This window comes from Pipistrellus hanaki (genome assembly GCF_964339955.1).
Source record: "Pipistrellus hanaki genome assembly, chromosome: 2".
NCBI classification, from domain to species: Eukaryota; Metazoa; Chordata; class Mammalia; order Chiroptera; family Vespertilionidae; genus Pipistrellus; species Pipistrellus hanaki.
The window spans coordinates 161,171,373-161,184,420 of NC_140504.1; the positions used below are offsets into that span (position 1 = coordinate 161,171,373).

General features: G+C 40.3%; 1 protein-coding gene across 12 annotated transcripts in view; it reads right to left on the minus strand.

The window, feature by feature from the left end:
• The window catches only part of FGGY (FGGY carbohydrate kinase domain containing), a 395,380-nt gene that overhangs the window by 232,139 nt on the left and 150,193 nt on the right, over positions 1-13,048 (minus strand). For all 12 annotated transcript variants that reach the window (XM_084872970.1, XM_084872965.1, XM_084872968.1 and 9 more), the window contains one exon: positions 10,858-10,973. In XM_084872970.1, coding sequence (XP_084729096.1) covers positions 10,858-10,973 — 116 coding nt within the window. The remainder of the gene's footprint in view (positions 1-10,857; positions 10,974-13,048) is intronic.

The following is a 13,048-nucleotide window of genomic DNA, read 5'->3' on the forward strand; positions in this document are numbered from 1 at the left end:
CCAGGTAGGAGACATGCAGGAGGCAGCCAATTGATGTTGGGCTCTCATATTGGCATTTCTCTCACTAAAAATTAATAAAATCACATATTTTTTAAAGATTGAAGAAGGGTGAATTCATCTATGTAAGTCTTTGCCTTGGTGACACTGATCTGGTGCTAATAAACCTTTTCAAACAACCATTTCTAAACTGGCTAAATGACCACAGATGAGCAATGTCAAACAGGAAAGGTGGCATCGAGTAGTGGAACAGGCATAGGACTGGGGGGGTCTCAGCTGTGTCTGGGAAATGCTGTAAGACCAAGTAAATTCACCCTACCTCCCTGAGTCTTGGCTCTTCATCTATAAAATGAGGGCATTAGAGCAAAATCTCCATGATCCCTTTCAGCTCTGGTATTAACTGATTGTCTAGCAGTAGGAAGAGGCTGACCTCACCCTCTGGGGGCTTCCAAATATTTTCCAGATGCCATACTGAAAGGATGAGCAGTTACTTGAAACCTTATATCCAACAAAACCTTTGAAAACCATTGCCTTACAACATGGTGTGGTCATCACTGCTTCCTTGCTCTTCTGGCTCTGCAGAGCTATTCCTGGAAGAGCCAGCAGCTGAAACAGAACTTCTGGGAATCTAAGGGTGGTGAGAACTGGGGAGCACAGTCACTTTATTCAGGCCCAACAGGCAGGGTGCAGAGTGTTGAGGAAGTGAAGACTGTTGCACTCCAGGTGCCGAGGTACACTTGAAGATTATAACTGCTAACATGTCTACAGGCTTCATAAACCACACTATTGTATGGTATCTGATATCCCATTTCGGTTTTACAACAAAGCTTATGGAATGAAGAAGTAATGGATACTGCAAGTAAGTAAAGGAAAGAAATGGACTTGGGACACAGACACAGACTGACACACACACACACCTTCACAGGAACTATAAAACTTCTAAAACTGCCCTCAATTTTCTTTGTAGCAATGGCAAAGGCAGAAATTGAAACTATCTCTTGAGAGCAATGGGGCCACTCTTGCTATGCTGGATCTCTCACCAGTGACCCCATCTTCAATGGAGATAGAAGTCCCATTAGAAATTAAGAACAGTCCCCTTCCTATCACACCCCAGGATCACTCTGCTCCAGCCACGCCAGGCAACTCAGGGACCTCACACTCTCCCCTGACTCCATGTCCTTGCCTGTGCTGTTTCTTCTTCCTCAGATTTCATCTCTCTTTCTGTGGTAAACAACCACTCATAAACTTCTGCCAATTCTCAAACGCCATTTCATGAGAATCCTTCCTTGGTATTACCTCTAGTTAGTGACTTCCTTCTCTGCTTCCTGCAGTATTTTGGACTTCTCTAGACTTACTGAAAAACAAAGATGATTTATTTATTCATTTATCCCCACCCTTCACTGCCCAGGCATGAGATTCCCAAGGCGACTGACTGACTGTGGTGCATCCATTTCTGTATCTCCAGTACCTAGCCCTGCTCCTGGCACTCATTGGTGTGGTTGGAGGGAAGGATGCTTGACTGGATGGGTCATTATCTGACAAGAAGACCTCTAGGTCATTCTCCATCAGGCAAAGTGTTTTGTTTTGTTTTTAAATATATTTTATTGATTTTGTATAGAGAGGAAGGGAGAGAGATAGAGAGTTAGAAACATCAATGAGAGAGAGTCATCGATCAGCTGCCTCTTGCACACCACCTGGCACTGGGGATATGCCCGCAACCAAGGTACATGCCCTTGACCGGAATCAAACCTGGGACCTTTCAGTCCCCAAGCTCTATCCATTGAGCCAAACCAGTTTGGCTCTATCCATTGAGCCAAACCAGTTTCGACCAAAGTGTTATTTTTAAGGGTAAAACAAGATAGTACAACACTCAGAGAAGATGGACTTGCCTCAAGCATAGAAAAGACCTTGCTCTATCACTTAAACAGGAAGAGATGGGACAAGCTCAAAGGCTCAGGACATGGAAGAGAGTGTGAGAGGCCCCAAGGAGCTTAGAAGATGTGGATTACCTGTGGCCAAAGACCTCACAATATAAACTACAAAAGACAGCTCCTATAGCTGGCGATACCAACACACAGCAGTAGTTCAACAAAGCTCCAAATGAAAAACGAGTTTCACATTCTAAGAAATAAATGCATGAATCCTTGTAAACATGCCCAGTTTTATTGGGTGATTTCAGAAAATTGGGTATTAATAGCTTAAAGGGATTTTATAATATGCACAGCTACAAATGGCATTGTTGGATTCTGGCTCCCAATACTGGTCATGATGAATTCTGCTGGTGAAAACCCTCAGCCGTGTTTCTACAAGGAGATTTCCTCTTCTCTCTTTCAGGAAAGGGAAGCACTAATGTTAACTAGACCATCTCCTGCTTCTATACTCATCCTTGTTCTATCCATCAGAAAAAGAATCGCTTAGCTGACCCATGAGAATCGAAAAAAAGGCTCGGCTGATGTGGCTCAGTGGTTGAGCATTGACCTATGAGTCAGGAGGTCATGGTTTGATCCAAGATCAGGGCACAAGCCTGGGCTGAGTACTCAATCCCCAGTAAGGGGCATGCAGGAGGCAGCCAATCAATGATTCTTACCATTGATGTTTCCATCTCTCTCTTCCTTTCTGAAATTAATAAAAATATACATTTTTTTAATTTTTTATTTATTTATTTATTTATTTATTTATTTATAAACATATTTTATTGATTTTTTACAGAGAGGAAGGAAGGGGATAGAGAGCTAGAAATACCGATGAGAGAGAAACATTGACCAGCTGCCTCTTGCACACCCCCTACTGGGGATGTGCCCGCAACCAATGTACATGCCCTTGACCAGAATAGAACCCGGGACCTTCCAGTCCGCAGACCGATGCTCTATCCACTGAGCCAAACCGGTTTTGGCAAAAATATACATTTTTTAAAAGTCCATCATCCATGGGGCCATGTTAACCAGGAAATAGAGCCACACCCTTGAAATGGAGTCAGCACAGGCTGGGCACATATTTCTCTCCTTAAACTACCTACATTCAGGCCAGTGGGCTCTCCGAGTTTCTGAATTAATCAGATCAAGTGCTGAAGTGAGCCCAACCAGACCTCTTGTCTTTTGTCCCAGCTCCTTGGTCAACGACTGCACTGTCAATGTCACTCAGGTCCCAAGGTCCAGCTAGGTTTAAAAGACAGGTAGGATCCCCCCTGCCCTTTACTTCAGTCTAACCAAAGCCAATGCTGCACTTTGCTTTAGGTGGCTCTGCGGATTGTTCTCACCTGCTTTGACTTCAGAGCAGAACAGCAGCAAGTACTGGCACATCTGTGCTCTCATCATATACTTTACCTACAGGTTTTAAGCCCACAGGACAAAAATCTATAAAATGCAGATTTAACTATGGAGTTAACTATGGGGTTTATTTTACTCTATGGAAAAGTGATATTCCCGCTATTCCTAAAATAAGTTTTTCTCTTTGTTCTTTTTCCTCTATGGAAAGAGCCTTTGATATCCCCGCCAGGACACGGTCTCCATGTCTGCTACAGGAATGAGGCTTGCTGCAGCTACCATTCAGGTTGGAGGATGCCTTCCGCAGGAGTCCCTTCTAAGCACATCGCAGACCAGTAATTTTATTGCCAGTGGCCAGATAAGTTTTTACTGAACAAGTACAAAAACCGTTTTACATAAATGTTAAAGGCACGCTTTAAAATTAAATACCCATTGCATTTTGAGGTTATTTATTACATGTTCTTACAAACTAATATCTTTTTAAAGTGTGATACTATGTAAAACACTGTGTAATATGAAGTTAGAATTCTCATGATCCATCTGAAACGTGTTAAGTGACAAATATGTTATTGAAAAGGATTGCAAACACTGAGTTGAAATCACTTTCTGTAAGCCAGTCGTATCATCTCATCAGTATCTACTATGTGCCAGATGACTGCCCACAGTGTCCGAGGCTTATAATACAGTTTCATAGAGGGAGAGAAAACCTGCGAAAAAGTGTAGCCTCCCTCCCTCAAGGAACTGTCTTCCTCACATATTCTTTGTCTTTATTTCTGCCTCTCACGTAACAGGCACAAACTCCTTCTACGTGGGCTGCACATTTCATCTTTGCCTGGCATCCCTGATCCCAAATAATGAACGACCTACAAGCTAACACACTGCACCCTTTCTATAACAAAGCTCTTCCTGTAATGCACTCTATAACTCAGCTATGTTGTACACACGAGTGTTCGTAGAGAGGCTTGCCTACCCCAATAAAACACTAAAGCACTTTTCCCAGGAAGTAAGAAGGCCACGAGAACACGCTGGAAGCCAGCCTGGATAATCGATTAGAACAGGTGGGATGTTGCTTATCTTCCTAAGGGTCCTCTCTCCCTGCTGATCACTTCCTTCCTGTTTGCTTTTGATAGATGTTTAGGATTAGATAGGTAACCTGGGAATGAGTCACATGGAACTGAAGGTCAAAATGTATTGACACAGATCATTTTATTGGACTATGGATATATAATTCCCTACAGAACCCTGGGTTTGTGTTTTCTTCATTAATTCTGAACATTAAATCAATTTGAATAGTTTCAATTGTAAAAAAAAAAAAAAATTCTACTATGTTATTTTGACTAAAAAAATAAAGTTTTCTCCTTACTTTTATAATGTTCCCAAACCACACCATCCAAATACCTCCCCCTAAAGGAAGGCATTAGGCAGTAATACTCAGTTTTGAAAACTTGCATGTAGTTACATAAAACAATGAAAAAGTTCTTCCCCTGTCCTTGAAATGCACGATATAAATATTGCATTTGATCCTTAACTTACAGTTCATAAATAATTTACTTCAAAACTATCCCTCCATAAGACCATCAGTTGCTGAGGTGTTCAGTTTTCAGGGAAAGCATTTATTTACTGCACAAGTCCAGGAAGGCTGGTAAAGACTTGGCTAAAAGCTCCACATGGAGCAAATTATGGTAATTGTATTAATGCTCAAATCCATGACATGCTGCTCAAATCTGCTAAAAGGTTTTGCACTCTATTGCCCATATCTTAACGGGCAATGAGTCCACTGGAAATGTTTAACACTTCATAGGGAGGCTTCTGAGATTCACTTTTCATAGTTCCAAGAATTGCTAAAGAATGTCTACAGGTAGCTTCCAAAGGAGTTTCTGAAAGTCACACCTTAAAGTTAGCATCCTTCTCAGCATCTTCCACTTTTGGTGCAGACTGAAACTCCAAGTTCAAGTCACCAGAAATGAAAACCAAAGGAAATATCACAATTAATTTTGATGAATGGGTAAGTTTTAATTCATGGATGGCAACATTCTAGTTAATAGTATGTCTTCTTAGGACATCCATTAAAAATCCATTAACTTAACAGGCAAAATCTAATAAAGATACTCTGGAAATTTTCTGCTAGATGAACATTATCGACTTTTATTGAGTATTTCCTGTAGGTATTTCTCTATTAGCAGAGCTAATATACTAATCAAACTAAAAAGCTCTATAGAGCAAAGGAAGCCATCAACAAAATTAAAAGACAACCAATGGGTAAAATAAAATATTTACATAGAATATATTACTCAAAATATATAAAGGACTCACACAACTCAATAGCAAAAATTTTAAAAAATGATTAAAAATAGACAAAGGATCTGAATAGACATTTTTCAATAGAAAACATGCAGATGGCTAACAGGCACAAGAAAAGATGCTCAACATCATTAATCATAAGGCAAATGCAAATTAAAACCACAACGAGACAGCATCTCCTATCTGCTGGGATAGCTATTATCAAAAAGGCAAGATATGACAAATGTTGGTGAGAATATGGAGAAAAGAGAACCCTTGTGCACTACTGGTTGGAGTGTAAATTGGTACAACCACTATGAAAAACAGTATGGATGTTTCACAAAAAATTAAAAATAGAACTACCACAAGGTCTACAATTCCACTTCTGGGTATTTATCCAAAGAAAACTAAAACACTAATTCAAAAAGATGTTTAACCCTATGTTCACTGTAGCATTATTTATAACTAGAGGTCCGATGCACAAAATTCATTTAAGAGTAGGCCTTCCTTCCCCCCACTGCTGGCACTGGCTTCCCTTTGGCACCCGGGACCAGGGCTTCCCTCTGGCCCCTGGAAGGTACCCAGGACATGGGCTTCCCTCCGAATGCTGGCAGGCACCTAGAACCCAGGCTTCCCTCGCAGCCCAGACTTCATCTGGAAAGTCGTCTAGAAGGATATCCGGTCTAAATAGCATATTACACTTTTATGATTATAGATAGCCAAGATATGAAAATATTTGTGTCTATCAATGGATGAATGAATATAGTCATGATATATATATATATATATATATATATATATATATATATATATATATATATATATATAATATTACTCAACCATTAAAAAGAATAAAATCTTGCCTCTTGCATAGATGAACCTAGAGGATATTATGCTAATGAAATTGGGTCATACAGAGAGACAAATACAATATGAGTTCATTTGTAAGAAGAATCTAAAATACAAAACAAAACAACCCAAAGAGAAACTCATGAATACTGAGAACAGAGTGGTGGCTGTCAGAGGGAATGTAGAGGATGAAATGGGAGAAAGCTGGGGGCAGACGGGGGAGGCCCAGATGAATAGGTCATGGAGATGTTGTGGACAATATCTAGACTATAATCAATGGCATTATAGTGCATATTTGAAGGTGGCTGGAATAGTAAACATTTACAATTCTTATCACAAGAAAAAATTAATTTGCAACTTTTTATGGTGACTGATGGTGACTAGACCTATTGTAGTAACCATCATTTTACAATGCATACATTATTTTGTACACCTCAAACTAATACAATGTTATATGTCAATTATACCTCAATAAAAATTTAATAATATGAAAATTAAAATAAACATGAATCCTGTGGAAGAGAAGGAAAAGCATCAAAAAGTTAAAGTATAGTTAAGTTCTTATGTTGTTGACAGGGTCTTGGAAACTGCAACTTTAAGCAAAATTATGTATAATGAAACTAATTTTACCCTATGTTAACATAAACAAGAGTTATATTCCTATTGCATATTTCTGGTCATATAAACATCACCAAACTTCTAAATACAGATCCAATCCCATATAATAAAAGCCTAATATGCTAAGTGTCTGGTCATCCGTTCAACCAATCAATATGCTAATGATATGCTAAGGCTGCTCAACTGCTTGCTATGACATGCACTGATCACCAGGGGGCAGACACTCTGACCTGTAGGTTAGCTTGCTGCTGAGGTCCGGCCACTTGGGAATGAGCAGGATGGGTAGAACACACTCTAGAGCCCTCCCACAGTCCCTCCCCAGCTGGCCAACCTTTTGTGGACCTCCCCAGCCTCAATCGTGCACCTTTCGCCTGGTCTTGCCCTCTAGCAATCTGGGAGCCCTCAGGGGATGTCAGAGAGCTGGTTCTGGCCTGATCGCACAGGCCAGGCCAAAGGACCCCACTGGTGCATAAATTCATGCACTGGGCCTCTGGTATAATTCTAATAATAAACACTGAAATGAATGTGACTATATATACATTTAAGAAAGGTTAATAGAAACAAATATAATAATTATATATGATTATTTTCAAACCTGATTATTCCAGTTCAGGGTCACAGGTGACCAGAGCCTATCCAGGCAGCTTAGGGCCCAAGACAGAAGCCAGTGCTGAAGAGGACACTGTTCCATCACAGAACCCCTCTCAGTGCCCCTCACTCGGACTGGGACCAAATGTGTAAACTCCATACAGTCAGTGCCCCCAGTGGGAATAGATTTTTTTTTTCTAATCAAAATTATAACTAAATGACATTATTCAAGGGCCTACTATTAATCAGAAAATCAGAGTTGAAGTTGGGTCCAAGTCACCAAAGATACTGCTAAAAACAGTAAACATCATTTCAGCTTTAATGGCAAAAGACAATAATATCCAAGTACCAGCCATCCCAGTTATTAATCTACTTACTAATCAAACAGTAGTTTAATTACTAAAATGTGTGATGCCTTATGACAGGAGCAGGAATACAAAGACAGATACATGAAAATCCAGATATCAAGAAGCTCACAGTCTAGTGTGGAATCAAAACATGTAAAGTGGTCATCAACATGTACTGTAATAAGCTAGGTTCAGCATACCATGGGAATATTTAAGTAAGAGCAACTAAATTGGAGGGCAGCATATAAATTTTAAAAATCATTGGAACAATTAAGTCATTGACATTGACATATGTATTCCAATAAAAGATTAGCTCCTCTTAGGTCCTCCCACTGGGAAGTTTTCAATCCTAACATCACTTATTAGCTTTGTATATGGTTAGAGGAAATTACTAGATTATCTCTCTTAGTCTCATCTGCGAACAAGGTAACAATATGTATTTTTGTCATTGGTTATGAAAATTACCTCAACAAGGTATGCAAAAGCACACAGAAATGTGCTTGGAATATAGAAGGAAGAAAAAGTGCTATTTATTTGCTACCTGCTATAGGCACATAATGTTATTTGGAAGTCAGTATGCAAAATGGTTAAAGCAGGATTTGGAATCACCCAAACACAGGTTTGAATTCTGTGCCTACCACTTGCAAACTGTGTGACCATTCATTAGGCACATTTCCACTTTCTCAAACATAGTTTTCAGCTAAGTTTGACAGGGTAAATAAAAATAACTCCATCACACAGTTTTGAAAATTTAAAAACACAATGGCTGTAATTCAACAGTACCATGTCTGAGAAGTGGTAGCTATCATTAGTTATGTCTTTCTTAGGCATGACTATAGAAACAAGATATAGAAACAATACGAAACTTGTCCAAGTTCACACAGTGCCAGAACTACCTCTACCTCAGCTCCAGTTCAGAGTTGCAGGTCCACTTTGCACCTTTTATTATGGAACAAGAGCTTCTCCCCTGACACTTAATCCTGATGGTTCTTCATCAAAGTAGGAAGCTCATGGGGGAGCCACCTCCAAAGCACCAGACTGGGGGCTGAGAACTTGGTGGCTATGCCTTAGCGCTAATGACCAGTGCACTGTGACCATGGGCTAAACTATGTTTCCCAAAATTCTTATGCTCATGCCCTCATATACAATGTGATTGTATGTGCTCTTGTTCCAATCTAGCTCAGGTTGGCTTTGGGTTCTAATTGTTAAATTGCTGCCTAACCCCACTGGAGGCCAACCATATCATTGCATGAATTCCCTCAGCCTCATATATTCCAAAGGGGAGCAGTCTGCTTTAGTAGAAAATTGGAGTCAGACCCAGTTCTAATACTGAGTCTACAACTTACGCATGCACAAGGAACCGAGTTTCAGTTTTACCATCTGTAAAATAGGTATAGCTATGCAAACAGATTGGTGAGGGGCAAACAAGATAATATATAAAACAAATCATCTGTTAAAGGACTTGGAGAGTAGGTGATGAATGACAGTGGCTTTGCTTCTTCCTCGCTTCCCTTGGTCCTGAGCTCCTCCCCACTTCTCTACCAGCTCAGATCCTGAGATGGTTTCAACTGAACCCCTCCTCCCCACTACCCCCCCACACACACACACACACACCGAATTTCAGAAAGGGCTCTTTCTGCAAATTACATGGCTTTGTTCTTTCCCCTGGACTTATTAGTAGCTGAACAGACCACAGAAACCAAGCTATGTTCTCTCCAACTCAGCAATATTCATATTTCTATCATATTCCTGAACTTTAACAGCGCTGGCATGAGGACTCCACCACAGAAAAGTTGAACTAAAATAGCCTGCTATGTGATTCAGTTATCAAGGGTGGCTTAACATTTAGCTAGTCACATGAATGGACCCATGTTTGCCCAGCCAATGACTACATTTCCCAGCTTCCCTTGCAGCCTGCCTTAAGAACAAGTGCTGATCAATGGGATGTGATCAGAAGTTGCATGGCTGATATCCACGTTATGCTTCCCCAAAAGCACATCCCCCCTCAAGGGCTGGAAATTGATGAGAATTGGATCAGCTATCCCGGACCCCAAGTTGGAGGCTGCATTGTGAAAATAGCAGAGCTCCCCTGATGATAGCCACTTATCTCTATTCTATCACGTGAAACAGAAATAACCTTCTATCTTGTGTAAGCCACTGTACTTTAAAAATTTATTTTTATAACATCCTAGCCAAAACACTAAACACTGCAGATATAATTCTATTTAATCAGATGTATTTGTTTACCTGGTAACAGCTTACTGGAATTCTAAGTGATAACTACAGGAAATAAATATCTTTCTGTGAAATGAACATGCAAACTTTAAACTTGAAAATGTCAGCTATTGTTATATAAACATAGTATCTGAATTCTTTTCACCAGGTAAACTCTGACTAGTCACCTTTATGAACCAGTCAGTGCCACAAAAAACTGGAAGTCTGAAACCCTATAGCCTTAGTTAAAAACCGCTGGCTCATGTTCCAGTTTCTGTTTTGTTCTTGATTCTTCTCATTTTCATCTCTTCAATTATTTGTTTCTGTTCATGACCTTGCTTGCTACCTTGAATCTAACTCACAAAACATTGTACTTGCAATGACTGGAAATGATGCATATGCCTTCCTCTGTACCCCCCTTTTTTTTATTATGCTATTCCTAGCTTCTCTGTGCAAATATCTTCATCAGTCTAGCCTAATGTCTAAGATTTTATATTTCAGTGCAGTTTCATATCTGGTATCTCCACTCAGTTTCTGTAAGCCCCACCATAAAAGCCTACCACCTTAACTTACTCATTACTCTTGTAAAACAGGGCTAGGTCCCTGTATTTTAATTCATACAAAAAACCATCAACATCTTCATATATACATAGACATAATCACTCTCCAGATTTTTTGTTTTGTTTTGTTTTGTTTTGTACCTATTTTGCTGTAATTATCGGAAACAAAGTCTTCCAGACCAATCATCTTCCAGAAACTGTCATCCCAGCCTTTCTCTGCAGAGTATGTCCACTTGCACACCAGGGAGCACAGAGATCTAAGAAAATGGGAGAGAGATAGAAACAATAATGTGAACTAGGCTTCCTTTATGTTTTTCCAATTACCTGCCCAGATAGTTGCAGTAGTGTTAAAGAAGTAGAATAAACCTAGCTAGGTAATTATATATGCCTGTTCAGTCAAAAGAACCCAATGACACCCACTAATGACTGTGTACCTTCTTTCACTTTCATGAGAGTCTCAGTCCTGTATTTAGATCTTGATCAAAGAGTATATGTAAATATTTGTATGTTTATTTATATTTACATGACATTTGTGAGATAATTAGGAATTACAATGCTGACAGCTATTTTATGATATTGAGTACTGTACTATATTAAATTTTAGGTATGATATTCATAATTGTGGTTACATTTCAAAAATTCTTCTTATAGAGATACAAAGTAAACTATCCTATCTATAATAATAAAAGTGTAATATGCAAATCTAATGAATGGCCAAACAGCAGAATGACCTTCCAGATGACCATGCTATGATATGGATATGCACTGATGCCAGGCCTGTCATCATCCCACAATCGCCTTGCAGAGGGAGCCCAGGTCATGGGCCCATCGATCGGGGTGGGGGAGTGGAGGTCCTCCGTGGAACTGGGGAACTGGGAGTTTGTGGTGGCAGACTCAGGCAGTGCCAAGCCAAGGTGGGTGCAGGTGGGGGGCAGGGCCAGGGCTTCGAGGCAGGGGCTGCAAAGCCAGCAGCCAGGGAACGGAGGCCTACCCTTGCATGAATTTCATGCATCAGACCTCTAGTCCTATATAATAAAAGACTAATATGCAAATCAACTGAACGATGGAATGACCTGTCACTGTGATGCACATTGACCACCAGGAGGCAGATGCTCAACACAGGAGCTGCCCTCTGGTGGTCAGTGACTCCCACAGGAGGAACACTGCTCAACCAGAGGCCGGGCTCTAGCTGGTCAGTGCAGTGGCAGTGGCAGGATCCACTCTTGCCTCCACGGCAGCGCTAAGGACCATGGGGAGCAGGCCTAAGCCAGCAGGCAGACATCCCCCCAAGGGGTTCTAGACTGTGAGAGAGGACAGGCCAGGCAGAGAGAACCCCCTTCTCACCCCCGACCATCCAGTGCATGAATTTCTGCACCAGGCCTCTAGTTTATGTATAAAATATCAGGAATTTGCTTCAAAATCATAAGAGAAGGGGAAGTGAATGGCGTTGTGGATAGGGAAGAATTGGCCAAGAGTTGGTGGTTGTGAGGCTAAGTGACAGGTAAGTGGTATGTATTATACTACCCTGTCTTGTACATGTTCAAAATTCTCTATAATAAAAAAGATTTTTTTTTAATGTCTGGTACAGTGTATTATAGAAGTGTGTACCTGGAACTTATATAATTGTGTTATTCAGTGTCACCCCAATAAATCCAATAAAAAGGGAAAAAGTGCCTGTTGTATATACAAACATTCCAGTATAAAGCAATATTTAACAGGAGGAAGATGTGAATGTTACATGTTTTCCTCTCCAGCTTCATTTCTCATCTATTCCCCTTTCATATTCTACTCTCCAGCAATAAAATATCATTTACAGTTTTCTAGGGGGAAAAAATCATGTCCTTGCATATTTCTGTGCCTTTGCCGTACTCCTAATTAGAAAATTCTTCCCAGCTTCTTCACCCTGATAACACAAACACTTCCTTTAATCTGGGCTGAGTCCCCAGTTCTGAGTGGTACATCTCCTCTGAACTCCCAGAACATGTGAGGATCTTCTATCACAGCCCTTATCATGCTGTGTAATTAACTATTTTTTATTTATCTTCCCTGTATTCCTATTGACTTCCAATCTGTTTCCCACATGTGTTCAAATTTCATAAAATAAAATCGGAAGCTATCAACCCTTAATCAAAAATCCTTTGATTATTCCTTATTACCTTTAGGAGAAAGTCCAATCCTCTGCAAGGCTTAAAAGACCCTTTGTAGTATGACCCTTCTGCTTGCCATTCTCTCCCGTGTTCACTCCATTCTGCACTACTGAATTATTGAAAGTTTCCCAGAGTGGGCCTTGATTTCTGACTTCCCAGGGCACTGAGTCTTTTGCTCCATTCTG